Source organism: Antedon mediterranea, chromosome 3 (assembly GCF_964355755.1).
Source record: "Antedon mediterranea chromosome 3, ecAntMedi1.1, whole genome shotgun sequence".
Lineage (NCBI taxonomy): Eukaryota > Metazoa > Echinodermata > Crinoidea > Comatulida > Antedonidae > Antedon > Antedon mediterranea.
Window position 1 is genome coordinate 22,232,727 of NC_092672.1, and position 18,934 is coordinate 22,251,660.

Genomic DNA, 18,934 nt, shown 5'->3' on the forward strand with positions numbered 1-18,934 from the left:
ATCTTTATCTTATTTCCAATATGGTATGTCTTTTTTTTTATTATAAAAGAGCTTCATCAACTTTATATCATACATTCTACTTTCTTTTAGGTGGACCTTTACCAGAAATATATTTCACATCGTCAGGTATGAGTATTCACCCATACCATGTCGTACTTCGTGACATGATTTGACACACTTTAGTGTGTAATAAAGAATGTAGAATTATTTACATTTTTACGCAAAAATTGTTGCTTTAAACTACATTGTCATTATTCAGTCTACAATCCTTTATGAGGAATATTTCAGCTCAGAGCTGCAATTTAACCCAGGACTCCAGGATTCATAGGCAAACATGTTACTTGGGAAGCTTGGATGAAATCTGTTTAAACCATATGTACTTTAATATTTAAAATTGCTATAATATATTATCTTTTGAGAATTATTAGAATATCTTTTTTTTGTAGATATAACAACTAAAGATATTTTACATGTAGCTTACAACATGTCCAATCAGTTTGAAGAACTAGCTGAATGTCTTGGATTCAAACAGGAAGATATTGATTCCTTCCAGGTCAATTCAGTTAACAAAGCAACTTCAATGTATAAGATGCTGAACGCCTGGTACAAGACAGTACAAGTTACTGAGTCCAGGCGTTCACAACTTTGTAGAGCTGTCAGGATAGCAGGTCGGCATGATTTGGCTGATGAAATTGAAAGTAAGTGACACATTACAGGTTAGGTTACTTCCCTCAAACCTTTAAACTGACTATTCCATAACTTTAAGGGGAAGATTTGTTAAGAGACAGCTGCAGTAAAAGTTTTAAAAAATCCAACAACACAATATAATCCTTGATTTTAAAATTAAACATATACAAATTAAGCTAACTAACAATATGAGAACAAATTAAACAAATGAATATAGTATACCATATAAGTCCATTTCGCCTGTCTCATGAAGGAAGGGGATTATCAACAATGGATTAACATATATACATTATTTTCATTTTAGAACTAATGAGCCTATTTTAATTTTGCAAAAATACTGAATACACAATATGTATACAACATTTTTTATTAATTTCAGATCTAGCTTTACTGTATTAGTTGTATTTTATTGTTTAAATAATAAAATGTAGAACTGTATGTGCTTAATAAACTGTATAACTAATACTTATTTTATTTCTGAGTAGAAATAGACATCCCTTATGCCATATCTGCTCGTGGTAAAGAAGTTGAAAAAGCTTACATTGAAGCATTGAAAGAAGGTCAAGTTGAAGTGAATCTTGGAATGCTCAAAGTGATTGGTCAGGAAGGTGTGGGCAAAACTTGCCTGATCAATGCCTGTCTTGGAAAGGAGTAAGTATAAGTTAAGCTTATAAATAATGATAATAGTGTTATAGTATTGTAACATTTTATCTGCCTGGATGAGGTATTTTCAAGTTTGAGCTAATTGGTATCTGGTAATAGTCTGGTATCTTTGGAGGATCAGGACTGCCTACCATCGGGTTTCTCCCTTGAAATCTTACCATATCTATCCACCAATCAGCAGTCTCACAGCAGGACTGTTCCATAAATAAAGTGGTGTCAAAGTCTTAAGGCCCATTTAAACTACAACAATAACGATTGACAATAAATAAATAAGCATGAATGTCTCTTACAAAAACAAAAGAAATTAGAGAAGTTTTTCTAAAACTAGTGGATTTATGCTGTTTTTGTTAAAAATAATATTTGTTAAAATCCAATCAAATGACGTCATGCATAATAAAACCAAAAAATCATTGTATTGTCACAATATTATTGCTCTTACTAATTATGACGTCATTTTTAATCATTGTATTGTCACAGTATTATTGCTCTTACTAATCATGACGTGATTTTTTTGGACGTGTGAAAGGAAGCAAAGATGGTTATCCTTTAGTTTTGCATTTTATATATATTTTGTTTTATGTATGACAAATGCATATTTATCTATCATTGATCGTTATCATCCTAGTGTAAATGGGCTTTTACATAGAGGTACCAAATTCGCTACAGCGTAAACTTCAGAAAACTTCAATCAGTGTATCTAATAATAAATGTTTTAATATATACAATGCTTTTACCTTATATCTACTTTTTAAAATGTTTTTGATTCTAATTAATAGCTTGACCACATTTTTCATAATATTAGGAAAGCTATATCGATTCAAATTAATTAAATTAAATTTCAGTATATCACCGGGCGGTTTAGAATTAATGTTCTTTGCCTGATGTGTTTATATATGTATATTATATATACTTTATGTATTTGTTTGTTTAACATGTTCTTTATCTGAAATATTCAAGCAAACATACCAACAAGCAAATTACAATTTTGATAATTTTATTTAAAATGTATTGATATTATTCAATTTAAAATGTTAAACAACTTGATCTAAATTCATACTTGGATGATCAATAATGTTTTTATTATATTTCAGATTTAACAAAGAGCATTTAATAACAGATGGTATTGCTGTGATTAAAACAGTAGAAACAAAGGCTAAAGAACAAAACAACTGGACAGAGGATCTTACAGATGATAGTGGTAAAAATGAATAAATTAAAGTATCATCATCATTATCCTCATCAAAGTAGACAAGCAAAATGAAGAGGGATAGATCATAAAGTCAGTCCATTTAAAGTGTGGCATTGTGTTTAATATTAGTGTTCATATACTGTAATTCACCAAGTTCAATTTTCAGGAATAAATCATATCATTTCCTTAATAAATCTAATTAATTTAATTAACAATGGCTCTAACAAACTTTTCCTAAAAAACTAAAATTAATTAAGCAACATTGTAACAAATCCATCACTTAAATATCTCCTTAATATTCAGTAAAATATAAATAGTTATTAGTGAGAAACTGAAAACTAAATGATAGCACATATTGTTATTAAAGGCGGAACAATTTGTGTATTTTGGAATATAGAGGTTTATGAAACCATTATAATATAACATGAATTGTTTTTAGGTCACTTTTATTAACAAGGAATTTATAATGTGATACAAACACTTCTAAAAATTCTTTTTGATGATCAGTCTTTTCAAAATGTATAAAGTTTTTGTTAAATAAATGTTTTTGAGAAAATAAAGTTGAAAGAGTTTCACACCTTGGTATATGGTCAGCCCAAAAATAAGATTTTATTAATACTAATAGGCAATTACATAATATAAACTCTTATTCATTTTCAGGAAATCCAATTGAATTGTATAGAAAACTTGCTGAAGAAAATATCAGTAAAACAGTAGAAGATAATAAAGAAGGTGTAGCAACAGCAAGTAAGCCTCACAGCTCAACTGAAAAGGTATGTACACACTATAACAAAAGGTATGTACACACTATAACATAAGGTGTGTACACACTATAACAATAGGTGTGTACACACTATAACAAAAGGTATGTACACACTATAACAAAAGGTGTGTGCACACTATAACAAAAGGTGTGTACACACTATAACAAAAGGTATGTACACACTATGACAAAAGGTATGTACACACTATAACAAAAGGTGTGTACACACTATAACAAAAGGTATGTACACACTATAACAAAAGGTGTGTACACACTATAACAAAAGGTATGTACACACTATAACAAAAGGTGTGTACACATTATAACAAAAGGTATGTACACACTATAACAAAAGGTGTGTACACACTATAACAAAAGGTATGTACACACTATAACAAAAGGTGTGTACACACTATAACAAAAGGTATGTACACACTATAACAAAAGGTATGTACACACTATAAGAAAAGGTGTGTACACACTATAACAAAAGGTATGTACACACTATAACAAAAGGTGTGTACACACTATAACAAAAGGTGTGTACACACTATAACAAAAGGTATGTACACACTATAACAAAAGGTGTGTACACACTATAACAAAAGGTATGTACACACTATAACAAAAGGTATGTACACACTATAACAAAAGGTGTGTACACACTATAACAAAAGGTATGTACACACTATAACAAAAGGTATGTACACACTATAACAAAAGGTATGTACACACTATAAGAAAGGTATGTACACACTATAACAAAAGGTATGTACACACTATAACAAAAGGTGTGTACACACTATAACAAAAGGTGTGTACACACTATAACAAAAGGTGTGTACACACTATAACAAAAGGTGTGTACACACTATAACAAAAGGTATGTACACACTATAACAAAAGGTATGTACACACTATGACAAAAGGTATGTACACACTATAACAAAAGGTGTGTACACATTATAACAAAAGGTATGTACACACTATAACAAAAGGTATGTACACACTATAACAAAAGGTATGTACACACTATAACAAAAGGTGTGTACACACTATAACAAAAGGTGTGTACACACTATAACAAAAGGTATGTACACACTATAACAAAAGGTGTGTACACACTATAACAAAAGGTACGCACACACTATAACAAAAGGTGTGTACACACTATAACAAAAGGTATGTACACACTATAACAAAAGGTGTGTACACACTATAACAAAAGGTATGTACACACTATAACAAAAGGTATGTACACACTATAAGAAAGGTATGTACACATTATAACAAAAGGTATGTACACACTATAACAAAAGGTGTGTACACACTATAACAAAAGGTATGTACACACTATAACAAAAGGTGTGTACACACTATAACAAAAGGTATGTACACACTATAACAAAAGGTATGTACACACTATAAGAAAGGTATGTACACATTATAACAAAAGGTATGTACACACTATAACAAAAGGTGTGTACACATTATAACAAAAGGTATGTACACACTATAACAAAAGGTATGTACACACTATAACAAAATGTATGTACACACTATAAGAAAGGTATGTACACATTATAACAAAAGGTGTGTACACACTATAACAAAAGGTATGTACACACTATAACAAAAGGTATGTACACACTGTAAGAAAAGGTATGTACACACTATAAGAACATTCCCATACGAGGGGGCTATGTGAGCGAAGCGAGCTTCACTAGGCTGGGGGCCAGGAGGCGAAGCCCCCGGAATCAACATGTTTTAGCGTCATTTGAGGCCACTTTAATCAGATTTTGGGTAGTCGTATCACTTTTTTCCATTTTTTATAATGCATAAATAAAATACTGCTTACAAAAAAACGATGCGCGATGACTGTTTAAATCCATATTTTTCAATTTAAAAAATAAAAGTTCAAAATATGCCTATATTTATCGGGTAAATTGTAGCATAGAAAATATACGCAAACGTAAAACGTACCCACAGACCAAGAGGTAGGCCTATATTGTTTATTGCAGAGGCGTAGGCTGGTTGCTGTCTGGGGGTGCAAACATAGTAAATGGGTGCCTTGGGCTGATCTGTAAGACAATTTTGAAAAATAGAGCTGCTAGGTCCCTGGAAGTTGCAATTATACATAATATTGATGGGCCTACTATGAAACGAAATTACAAGTCTACAGAACGAGACAACCGTGGTTGGGATGGAGCTAAGAAAATTCTGAAAAATAGAGTTGGAGATCCCGGAAATTGGACTTTTTATACTTCAAAACATGAAACAAAATATATAAGTCAAATACAATTTATTTTGGATTAACCAACAAAATATCCAAAGTTGTTAAATAAAATGTTACTACTCTAGAAATAAACTGAACGTAAGATATTCATGGATTGTTTAATAAGTGAAGTAATAAGTTTGCCATGTTTACTATTATAAATAATAAGTGTTCTTGGATTTGATGTATTTTTTTTGTAAGTAAATATTATAGCACCCCTCTATAGTGTAGACATGCTTTTATAAAGTCTTCCAATATTTCTAAGTTGGGAAGTCCAAAACTTCCTTCTAAATTATATTAATAATTAGAGCATAGCATTTCATATTTGTATAGAAGCCTTTACCAGTGACATTGCTTTAAATCCTAATTACTTAATACAGATTCACTTTTTTATTTCTTGCCAGGAAAAGTCACGCCCAAGTAAGAGAGACAGAAAGTACAAAGGAATACAATTTCCTGGTATAAATTGGGGGAAAAAATTTTTTCGTCAAAAGGTAAGGTTTTCTGTAATCAGTTTATTGAGTTTGGTGATTTACGAATTGATTTAGAAATAAATATTCATGTACATTTTGATAAACTAAATTAATGTTTTTTAGTTCAAAACTACCACAAACAGCAAAACCACCACAAACAGTGGTAAGTTCATTTTATTTTTCTAACAGCTATACAATTTAACTCAGTTCATCTAATAGATAAATTATGATTTCCTTCTACTTTATTTTTTATTTACTCATATTTTAGAGGTGAATACTGGAACACCTGCAAAAGCTAAAGATGTGAGTACTACAATATAGCATTTGTTGACTGTTCTATTTAACTCAACTCTGTCTCCTTGAAAAGAACAATCCATCTTTCTTTCAACTTTCAAATTCATTACCGTACTTGTATACTGAAAATAAGGAATTAAATCTGTTATACTTTTAACATTAGCCCTAGAGTAGTTTTGGCAGTTTATCCGACTATTTTACTTTATCATTTTGATTTAGCTTTTCTTTATTCTATTAAGATCCAGCCACTGATAGCCACAGCATTGTCAGTAATTTGCCTTTGAATTTATATACTTACTTTTGACATGATATACAACATTATACTGATATGAATGGTTCAGAAAGTAAAACATTTACTTCTATGTTATTTATATAATATTTTTTATTTTTATATTTGTGCATCAGGTTAGCAAGAAGTCAACTGCAGAAGGTAAGTGTGTAATTAACTGTTAAATTCTTAATACTTTAATTGTGCAAGTATAAAATAATGGAACATGCTGAGTGAATAATAATAGAATTAGTGAATGATAAAAATGATGATTGACAACAGTGATGAAGAAAATTAATAACGACAATGATAAAGTTGATTAAATTAACAGTGAAATGCATAGTTTGTGAGTGTTTACTAAAATGATCAAGATAGCCTTTCTACCTAAAGAAGAACCATTTAATCACTTTTTACATCTTTTCTTGTCATTTTATGTTTAATAAGTTTTATCTTTTAATCATTTTAATTGTAAGAAAAGTGATTTACTGAAATATTGTTGCTACAGTATATCAGTGCATTATATATTTATTTTTTATCCTTTATAAATATCATGTGTAATATTTTACTAAAATGAGAAAGAGGTAGATCACTATTATTCAAATTGTCATTTAAGTGCAATAATGTTAAAAACAAAAACCAAAAATTAGGGTGAGACCACGAAACACAACCAAAAAAATGAACGTAAAGATATAATGATAAAGATAATGACAACAGAGAATTACCACAGAGAAGATGTCATTGATAATGGTAACATTTAGACAAATTATAATAGTTGTAGAGATGATAATGATGATATATTCAATGTCTATTATCTTTTTACATATATATAGTCTATTTGATTTGTAAACATTATTTTTTAAACATTTTAATTAATGATTAATAAAGGAACTGAAGATGCATCATTGATTGTTCAACAATCGTTGGATAAAGATATTATTCAGGAAATTTTTTCAAAACAAGAAGTAAAACAGTCTCCTTTGAAAACCTTTAACATTTGGGATCACGGGGGACAGCTAATCTATCAAGGAATACATCAGGTAAGTTTAGGACATTTTGTATGTTTGTATGGTCTATTGTTTGTGTATTAACAGTTTTAATGTCTAATTATGGCAGTATCTTATCTGTATCACATGGATAGCATTCTGCTGTGTGTAGGTAGGTGGGAACATGCCCACTGTACAGATTGTTGTTTAGGCCTTCCACCTATCCTAATGTTAACAGATTACCCAACAAACCTCTTTGTATCTCTTCACACACCCAATCTATAAGTTTTGCAAGCTATCCATAGACTTCTCTCACTACATGTGAAGTGAATTTGAAGAGCTTTTTCTCTATTTAGCACTCTGAACTATTTCTAAAGTTTACTTTTCTTTATTCTAATATATTTGTATTCTGTTCACATTATTTGTATATTGCTGTTTTAAGAGATAAGTATTTCTTTGATGATATGCGCTCTATATGTTCTGGATATATTTATTGATTTTTAGAAAACACTGCATTCTATTACATCAGTAGGCTTTACTATCCTTCACAAATAGTTTATAAATTATTGTTTTTATTTTGTATGCAGATCTTTTTGACATCAGAGGCAGTTTATGTTGCTGTCTTTGATTTGAGTAAAGACCTCGATGATCCTGCAATAGTAATAGATCCCAATGGGGTAAGTATTTCAGGGGTATTAGATTAGATTAGATGTTGTTGACAATTTCATTCATTGGTTAAAGTAAAATGCTTGCATTGCAATGTAGCTGTGTCAAAGATAGTCATAGTTTTGTTTTTATATAAGCTTGTTTGGTACTAAAATAATATACAATTTCTTATAGATTTTTTATAGAAAATTATTATTTAAAATTAATAAAATTATTTTTTACAGCAACAACGTAAACATCATTGGACAAATCGTCAGTTTTTACTGTCTTCAATCCTGTCAATATATTCCCATAGTCGTATATTGGGAGAGAATATTGAGAAGGAAGTAAATTTACCTGCTATCCTTGTTGTTGGCACACACAAGGCAAGTCTGGGAGAAACAGAAGAAAAACAAAATGAAGAGGTTAGTAATAATATAGGATAGGTTTGTGTTTACATTTAATACAAAGCTTAAAATATTTGTCTTGGGCACATGTACCACAGTGGGTATAGTACATTTAAACTGTAGGACTAATAATCAATCAATTTACACAGTTTTAAATCCACCAAATGTAATTTAGCTTTTTGTACAAATTAATTTGACAAGAAATAAAACAAGTGATTGTCAAGTATGAAATATATAAAGAATATACTTGATGAAAATGAAACATAGAAGAGGACATTTGTACTTTATTAATATTACTACATGTTAGCATTTTAAGGTTTTAAAATAAAGTTTTGGGGTGGGGAGAAAAATTAACAATTCTTTTTGTATGTTTAAATACGGTGCTGTTTTTATTGTCTTTTGTTTGTATATATTATGTAGTAGTGTTTAATTTTTTTTCAATCCAGGCAGAGGTGGTTTTACAGAAAGTTAAAGATTCCCTGAAAGGAAAACCATATGAAAAACATGTACTTGGATACTATGCTGTTGAAAACAGTAGGGAGACTACAGACAAGAGCTTTAGTGATCTGAAAAAAGTAATTCAGGATCTTATGAACCATTTAAAAAAGTCTATTCCATTAAAGTGGATGCGTTTTAGATGTGAAATGTATAATCTGAGGAAGGACAAAATGATATGTTCTGCAGAAGAGGTAAATTTTTATTTTATTATAATTTTTTTTTTAGAGAAAGCAAAACTTGTTCAATAAATATTGTGAAGGCAAATCACCTTTCTTTAACAACACATTCAAGACTGTCTGCTCTTGAAAACAAATCACCAGATTCTATTATACTTGTACTTGGTGATGTTAATAAATGCCACCTTAACTATTCGGGCTATGTTCAATACATTAATAAACCAACTAACTCCCGTACCACTTTAGGTGCCTCGAATCATAACACAATATGTATGTTGCCGAAATACAGGCAGTACTTTAATAATAAATTTAAGCCTGCTACAATTAAATACCGCTCCTGGACAAGAGATGCAATGGTCAGACGTGTACTATGACAACACTGACATAAATGCTAGTGTGACTGTCATCAATGAATACATCAAGCAATGCATCAACAACGTGATCCCAATTAAACATAAGAAGTCATACTTACACAACAAACCTTGGATGTCTTAAAATATTGCAACATGCGAAAAACAGCGTTCCTTTGCTAACAACGTCTACAGTCTCGTGAAACAAAAAGAAATTAGAAATTCAAAAACTGTGATAGCCAAGCAGCATGTAAAGCAATGCAAACCATAACTGGTTTTAACTGTAAACAAAAAAAGGATATAAATGGTAATACAAACTAAACTTGTAAATGACCTCAATGAATTCTATTGTAGATTTGACAAATACGACTTTAGTGATTGTATTAATGCAAAAGTTAAGTTACTAGAAAACAAAGTTAAACTATTAGATCATGAATCTTACAAGTTGCATGTCAATGAACACTTAAGCAGGTTTTAGGTGTTAAGGAAACAAAATCTATGGGCCCTGACGGTATTAGTAATAAAGTCCTGAATTGCTGTAACCACCAATTGTCGGCAGTTTTTACTAAACTATATCAATGCACTATAGACTCTGGATTGTTCCAAACTAATTGTAAAACTTCTCTAATTTCTTCTTTACCAAAAGCTAAAATAAACCTCCTACTTACCTCAATGATTACCGTCCAATCGCGTAACATCAAATCCCATGAAATGTCTAGAACGAATCATACTAAGAGCACTGGGAAAGTCAAAAGATGTTACCGCAAATTATATTAATAAGTTTGCATATAAACCAAACATAGGTGTAGATGATGCTGTGATCATATACAATGTCTATAAACACCTAGAAAAACTAAGATCCTATATCAGGTTGACCTTTATTGACTTTTCCAGTGCCTTTAACCATACTTTAACTGTTTTCAACCCCACTTACTCATTGATAAGATGTATAAATTAGATGTCAATAATAACATTTTGCTTTGTCTTAAGTTACTTCAGAGAGACCACATTATGTTAAAATTAGTGATACACAATCTGAATTACGCAAAGTTGGCATGGGCGCACCACAAGGCTCAGGCCTTCTTTTATGCTTATTCAAACCGGACGTAGACTTAGAGTACCGCTTAGAATACGAACCTCAAAATACCGATTATCATTCGTCCCACAATGCATTTTCGAGTATAATGACACAAGATAATAATTTAATTTGTTTACTTTACATACTGAGTATTTTTTACTTTTTAAAGTTATTCTAAATGTTTTATGCTGTTTATTGCCTTGAAGAAGACAAATTTCAAATTATATATTTTTTGACAATAAAGTTATCTTGGATCTTGAATATGCATTGGCTTATAACTTTTAATTCAGGTTTAGATTTATTATTCATTCATTCAATTCATGTAAGACTTTCCTTGCTCAAACATAAATTAAAAGTAAATATAAATATAACAGAAATAAACAATATACTTATTCAAAGAGTTTTAAACTATATTCATTTCAACTGGCATATATGCATGAATAGAGTAAGAGATGAATAGCATTCAATAACAATTGTATTCATTTCATACTTGACACTTGTCTGACAAACTTAGTATGCAGAGGGTGAACATGTTTAAAACATAATTGATTTTGATACACTGTCAATAGAAATCAGTTATTCGGAAATGCTTTTAGAAATTTACTTCTCACTTCAAGTATGGCATGCACAATAGAATATTCGCAAACATTTCCTAATACAAAATTTGAGCCAGATGCGGCTTGTGGTATGTATTGTATTTTGACGTTGAGTGCAGAAAGTTATTTTGAAGAAACACATACCAATTGTGTGGGGTACAACACTTTTATATTTATTTAAATTTTTTTTTAATGCATTTTTGTTGATTTTAGGTTAAAGAAATGGCCAGACAAAATGGAATTGGTGATGAAAGCCAACAGTTAATTATGCTTAACTTTCTGTACGACCTTGGTGACATCATCTACTTGCCTGATAATGAATTATTACGGAATCAAGTGGTGTTGGACCCAATGAGTCTTGTTCAGTTTGTTACAGCATTTGTGACAGTGGTTACGCCTGATGAGTTTAAAGTAAGTGGGCTTATATAATGAACATAAATGCTCATTCATTTTATTTATAAATAAACAGAAAAAATATTAAAAATTGTATTTTATTGGTTAATTTAGTTATACTTTGATCCACAATTCCCATGTTGATTTGTGTACATATAATAATCTGTAAATCGTCTTTCTCTAATGTATAAATATGATGTGGCTTTGTTCAATATCTTTCACAAAGAGCAATCTCTCCCAGAAATAAATTGTTCAGCTCTACTTAAAAGAGCTTTTACTATGAATTTCCTTGCCATCTCTAATTATGTCACTAGTTGTTAGAAAAGGGCTTTAGTTATTACAAATTTAAATATTAGCTGGAACTAGAGATAACTTGGTGTTTTACTATAAAATCTGACATTTTATTCATTGTATTAATTCACTACTGTTCACAGGAGCATTGGTGTAGCTATCAATGCCCTATCACTGCAAATTGTATAGAAGTTATTTAAAAGACCAACATTATGTCTTCATCATAGGTCTACTCTTGTACTTTAAACATTTCATTTTATAATTTGATGTGTTATTTTAGAAACCTCGGTACCTTGAAGCTTTTAGAAACCTTAACGAAGGCATACTGGATGAGATGTTGTTAAAGAAATTGTGGAAGAAGCATGATATTGATGATGAGAAATTCCAATTCCTTGTAGACCTGATGATTCGATTTGGTTTCATTTGTGAGAGAACAGCCTCCACCAGCCAAGCCATCATGGAAAGTACATCTATAGTAGGTTTTTTTCTTAACCTTTTAACACTTTATACATTCCATTGCCAATTTGGTTGTGTGACAGCTTTAAGTTGGATAAGATTTGTTTTTACTGAAAGGGAACTTCGTATTGACCTTGTTTTTTGTACGAAATTAAAGCTATTATTGTAATAATAATACCGAATAGATTGCAAACATGTTTACACTGATTGATATAAAGTTTGTGGTACACCACATATATAAAGTTCTGAAAAGAACTTAGTCCAGTCAATCTAATGATATACCCACCACAAATTGCAATAGTAACAAAGCTAGTATTTTTGAATTCTATATAATGTGTAGAACGACATACTAAAAGTCACCGAAAATTCAAGCATTGGGTCAAGGGGTCAGAGGTCAATAAAGGTCATTTTAAGTCAAAATTAATATGCCCCATTAATTACATATATTTAACCATTTAAAATACATTATATACATGTGGGATTTACGTCATCCGAAAGCTTATTAAATTTCCTATTCAGTGATATCAAACTTATAGTCATAACATTTTCATTTTTGCGGGAAAACAGAACATAATGTGTCAATTTTGGCTAAAAATGTTGTTTTCGCTGTAAACAACAATGGTATACACACACGGATACCCTGGGGTGAACATTTCAGTTCAACGCGATACACATGACCAGTTCAAGATGCAGATGAGTGACATCTCTGTTCCTGTTGCTTCTGGATGATCTACATTCCATTTTTTCCAGATGGCATTTGTGTTGCCATGGTTACAGTATTTATATTGGGATGTATAAGTATTTGTTAACCAGTAGAAATACAAAGATGTTCAACAGCAGTTTGACAATGACCTCCATGTTGTATGACGTTCGGACCATCTGGGGTGGATTGTCAACAGACCTGGTGACTGAAAAAGTTTCTATGAGAAGCCTTACAGAAAACCAGAGGTTTGACAAGAGAATATAGGAATGCGTACATCCAGACCAAATCTGCGCTGAAATGTATGTAATGCCTTGTAATAGTATCAGGGCGTTACTCCAGCAGTGGCTAACATAAGACCTTATGGCCACACGTCGGGAACACAATGGCAATTGAAAAATCTATTTGGTTACGACTCAGAGACTTCATACCATTGATAATTATGAAAGCGGCTCATCCACCAAAGACGGCGCACATGGTAAGGCGGGTCAGGTGGTAGTGTCCCTGTACATTTTACCAGTGACATGTTCCACAAAATAGGATCACTTTCTGTAACAAACAACAATTTATAAATCTTCGTAACTAGTATTTGAACAACATGGCAATGAGTGAATGCAGCTGCTGATGCAGATGTTCTTTCGGATAGTACAAAAAACCATTGAATAAGCAAACAGGAAAACATCTGTCATTATCCGATGACACGGATCTACTAGTGCTCCTCTGCAGTCAAGCATTTAAAACATCTTGTGATATTCTTTGAGATGCTGGACAATCAAACTGGTTCAAACAGTACATTTGAGAGACATCTGTGATAACCTTCTGTTTGCTCATGCGATACTGGTGACACAACATCCAGAGTTTTCGGAATTGGAAAACAAGTGGCTCTAAAAAAAGCTTGTCATTGCACTTATTTCTGACATTATGCTGTAGTCTTCAGATGCAAACAAGCTACAAAGGATGACATTGTGGTTGCTAGAGAAAATGGTTTAGTGCGTCTGTACAATGGACTGACTGCCTGGACAACGTGGAATGCCTTTGACTCCCATCTACAAGTACAACCTCGCATATCGCCAACTTCATAATCGTACCACAACCAAGGTACTTAACATCATGTTCAAGTTCAAGTTATCTTTTAGCAATGGAGTGGGGTTGATATGTGTACCGAGGATTTGGGATGGAAGATCAAATGATGGAAACATGGTTCCTCTACACACAGACTTAAAGCCAGAATCTGAGTATCTCCTTGAAGCATTCAGAGTAACTAGAACTACATGTGGTGAATGCAATGGCATTGCACTGTACTAATACCCGAACAAGAAAGTGATACTGAAGACATATAAGTTGTGAGTCCTTTTCTATTTGAAGGATTAAACAATATCATCCCACATGGAGCAATTCAAATAAAAAGGTCTGGATTTAAATGATCTTACAAAATATACAAAAAATATCACATTATACAGTACAATATAACAAGAGTCAAAGTTCAAGAATTTAAGAGTCGGATGGCAACTGAAAGCGACGCCCATGAGGCATGAGCTCGAAATCACTGAACAAGGCATGGTTAACATTTTTTAGAATAGCCCTACTTTTTTCTAGAGTTTGCATGTCACAGAAGGAAGATAAGCTACGAAGTTGACAACCTATTAATTTAGAACTTAAGTTAACAATCCTTTGTAGTGAGTTTCTCTCTTTGACCCTAAGACTAAAAAACCAGCATATAAAGGAAAAAAGTTAAAACGTTCTCAATAACGGAATTATAAAAAACCATGAGAATTACTTCATCGACATTAAAATGGTTCAGCTTCCTTAACAGATAAAGTCTCTGGTGTCCTTTCTTTACTATTGCCTCTGTATTTAATTCCAAGCTGAGATTGTCCTCAAATATAGTACCTAGGTATTTAAAGGAATGGACAATATCGCTGGTTCGTCATTTGTGGGGGATACCAGAGGGCTGCGTCCTTTCTCCTTCCTAAAATCTACAATAATCTCCTTGGTTTTGGTCACATTGAGTTCCAAGTAGGAGTTTCCACAAAATTGGATAAAACCATCTAATGCGGAACCATGACCGTCCTGTGAATTTTGAAGGAGAGACAGCAAGACAGTGTCGTCAACAAATTTGAAAAGATGACTATTGTCCTGTTTGCTCCGACAGTAATCCGTGTATATAATATACAGGAGAGGAGAGAAGACGCAACCCTGCGAAGATCAAATACTTCTCATTACGTATATTCGTTGATACTAAAATTATCAAAAATCTATCTATAGTAAATCATGAGTTGATTCCAAATTATCAAGACTCATTAATTAATCAACAATAGTGCATACCGCTAATGAATTTCATTTTTCTTCTAGCTAGCATAATTTTTCCTATTTCATGACGATACAATAGGTACAAGAAAAACATTATTTGCACCAAATACTTCCAAAATATAAATATAATATATATAAACATAATTTAGTTTTACGCTATTTTAAGAAAATTTGAGTTTTTGTAAAAGGCCAATGACCTTTTGACCTCTAGTTACCTATAACTGTTGTATTAATTGTTTTTTTAATGTATATTATTAGTAGGATATATATACTCTACACATTGGTACTAAAGCTATTTAGATATGATTATAAAACAATGGATTATAGGCATAAACGCTACCCCCTACCCCAAAATTGTTTACATTACATTTGATCAAGAATCAATTTCAATAAGAATAGTACAGTACATCATTACTTTTAAAATTCTTCTAGTTAACATCATGTTTCCTATTTTATATATCGATATAGGTACAGATAAAACACAATTTTGATTAAATGCATATACAATTATGGCACAATATTACAGTTAATCATTTAATCATCAGGAAAAAAATGAGTTTTTGTAAAAGGTCAATAACCTTTTGACCTCTAGTTATATAAATAAATGTTGTATTTTGTTTTTTTAAATTGCATATTAGAAAGAAATATATATTCTACACATTGATATCAAGATTATTGAGATTGGATTATAAAACCACAAGTTATGGGCATAAATGTTACCCCCTACCCCAAAATATTTATGGAATAAAATCACTATATAGTTGTTGAGATTACGTAAAAAATAATGTGTTCCAATGCTTCAATTTTCGGTGACTTTTAATATGTCATTATAAACTACATTTGGAATGAAAAAATTAATGTTTCGTTACTATTGCAATTTGTGGTGGGTTTACCTCTAAATATCACTAGATTGACTGGACTAACTGTTGAGTTTCTCGATACGTTTCAATCAATATACTTGGATCGTCCACAAGAGTTTATATTTGGTGTACTGCAATCTTTATATCAACATATTGATTTCAGCATGAAAACCTTCACACAATATGTCATCCGTTACATTACTATTACAATTTTAATAGATCCATTAAAAGCCAAACTAGGAAGTCCTTTGTTGTAATTAGCATTCATTATGTATAATTCAAATGTTCGACGATAACTCTATACTGTATTTGGTTATCCGCACTTGGTTGTTATTGTGCGAACTACATCAACTGGAGCGGTTGTGTTTCACTCGACCTCTCTAGGCATGAAATCTCTATGCACAATCTAGAGTATATAGTCCGGGAATTTTGAACGAGTCCAGCCGACACAGTATAGGCACAAGGGCACTCCTTGTGCCTAGTACAAGCGTTTTTCAACGTAGCAATTTTAAAGCAACTTAACAAGTATTTTTATATCATGTTGTTTGTATAGCTGTCTGTATATTGATGATATTTTATATTTATTATATGCTATTTCAAGCTGAAATTTTGTATGGATTGTAACCGTATCGTGTTTCTATATGAGCCGTTTTGCTTGATTATGTACCAACAGATCTTGGATACTATTTTTATACAACCATTGGATTGATTTTTCGTTTTCGATTTGGATGTTCTGATTAAACATTTTACGGTATTGAAATTTTACGGTATTGACTCAAGGTCACTTTGTTCTGTAAAATGGAAATGGCTTTCATTGGATTTGTTATGTACCCTTTACATAAAGGGTAGATATTTATTCATATACAAATTTTGTCTATCTGATGTGATGGCATCATCATATGGCCAGTTGAATTTAAAAAAGTTGGATTTTCATCTGTTTCGTAAATGCTTGTTGCGTTGAAAAGAAAGCGCATCTTACTTTTACGTGTCCAAAATTCTTCAAATTTGTATTAATGTAATTATTTAGATAATTATCTTCTAAAATAGTTATCTTTATATGTCAATTTGATGACGTCATCGTGTTAGAAATTGAATTAAAAGATGGGTACACTGTAATATGCTGTATGATACAAAATAGGTACAATTCAGCACTGTAAACATATTTAATTCACGTCATAGGATGGCATAATAATTGTCAATGTTCATATATTTTAACGTATGTGCATGTTGCATTTTCGCGGATAACCCAATCTTGTCACTTTGACGAGTTCAAATCTAGTTTTTGTTTTGAATTTTAACATTGGCCTATTAACCGTATTTTATCATTGACCTATAGCATTTGTGCAATTTGATGTATTTTTCTTGTATTGTTTTCTTAATTATTCCAAGCAAAATGAATTTCCGTTTTAAGTGGACCAATAAAATGTCTTGAATATGAATCTTTACACTGAATAATTTTTTAAAAAGTTTTTTTTGATTAGAATTAGGTGAGATCTTCACACATTATAACACATTTGAACATTCTTATTGCAGGAACGATCCTTTTTTGTGCCTCTGCGACTTGCTTTTAAGACGTCACCATCCAGTGAAGTGAAATCTGTGCATGATGGGCTCTCTATCAGTATATATTACGACCTTTGTGGACATCTGCCTGACATACTGTTTCCATATTTAGTGATTGATTTCATTAAAAAATATCAGAAGGAGACAGGAGATGACCCCAAACTATCAAATGACTATGCAGAGCTCTACGTCGACCAATATCATAATGTTATCTTGTCTCTTGTCAAATTGGTAACAAAGCAAGATGACCACAAGTTCTTGTTAAAGGTAACTTACAATGTCTAAATGACTTCAGTATTTTTTTTCTGTTCCATTGAAATATGTGATAATATACATAGTTATTTTATGCAAATAATAAAATGCAGTTAAATGTTTCTATTATGCAATTGGTTAAAGCATATACATCAATTTTAGAATAAACACCACACTAATTCGCAACATAACCTATTATATTTGCATAGATAAAATGTTTAGGCCAAAACTTTCAATGTAACCTTCAAATGTTTATCTTCAGGCTACAATTAAAGTTAGAAAGGCTCTTGGCGAAACAATTACTACCACAGAATGTGAACCTTCTCCTTCTACATGTAAACAGGTATGTTATGACTTTTTTCTTTCTTTTTTAATACTAAATACGATAAATTAATTTTAACAGGTTATTTCCACAATTAGTCACATGATTGGTTCTAGCATAATAGCATAATAATTGCTACACAATTGCTATAACAGGAAATAGGCAACAAAGAATGTACCTTTAAAATCTTGCTGAGTTTAAACTTTACGACTGACCTAACCAGCTGAAGCCCCATTCAGCGAATTGTAACGTATGGCCTCTCCACATTCCCGGATATGGCACTCTCATAAATATTTTTTGGGAGTGTGTAATGTTAAATTAACTGAAATGAGAATATTTTAGGAATAATGGACATGTTATGGCCTAAATCGTACTCATTAAAAATATTCCAGCTTGTCGGCATAAATTGATATTTTTTATAAACCTGCTCCCACCTCAGTGG

The 18,934-nt window shown here is 31.4% G+C and overlaps 2 protein-coding genes across 2 annotated transcripts in view; both read left to right on the forward strand.

The window, feature by feature from the left end:
- LOC140045042 (uncharacterized) overlaps positions 1 to 18,934 on the forward strand; it is a 97,317-nt gene that overhangs the window by 1,776 nt on the left and 76,607 nt on the right. The window contains exons 3-10 of the mRNA XM_072089772.1: positions 91 to 126; positions 447 to 698; positions 1,173 to 1,338; positions 2,442 to 2,548; positions 3,200 to 3,312; positions 5,982 to 6,071; positions 6,174 to 6,213; positions 6,319 to 6,353. Coding sequence (XP_071945873.1) covers positions 91 to 126; positions 447 to 698; positions 1,173 to 1,338; positions 2,442 to 2,548; positions 3,200 to 3,312; positions 5,982 to 6,071; positions 6,174 to 6,213; positions 6,319 to 6,353 — 839 coding nt within the window. The remainder of the gene's footprint in view (positions 1 to 90; positions 127 to 446; positions 699 to 1,172; positions 1,339 to 2,441; positions 2,549 to 3,199; positions 3,313 to 5,981; positions 6,072 to 6,173; positions 6,214 to 6,318; positions 6,354 to 18,934) is intronic.
- On the forward strand, positions 7,719 to 18,719 carry LOC140043293 (uncharacterized). The gene is made up of 9 exons (XM_072087792.1): positions 7,719 to 7,763; positions 8,183 to 8,272; positions 8,486 to 8,665; positions 9,094 to 9,336; positions 11,559 to 11,756; positions 12,310 to 12,504; positions 17,889 to 18,185; positions 18,433 to 18,513; positions 18,648 to 18,719. The coding sequence occupies exons 1-9, from the start codon at positions 7,719 to 7,721 to the stop codon at positions 18,717 to 18,719; spliced, it is 1,401 nt and encodes a 466-aa protein (XP_071943893.1).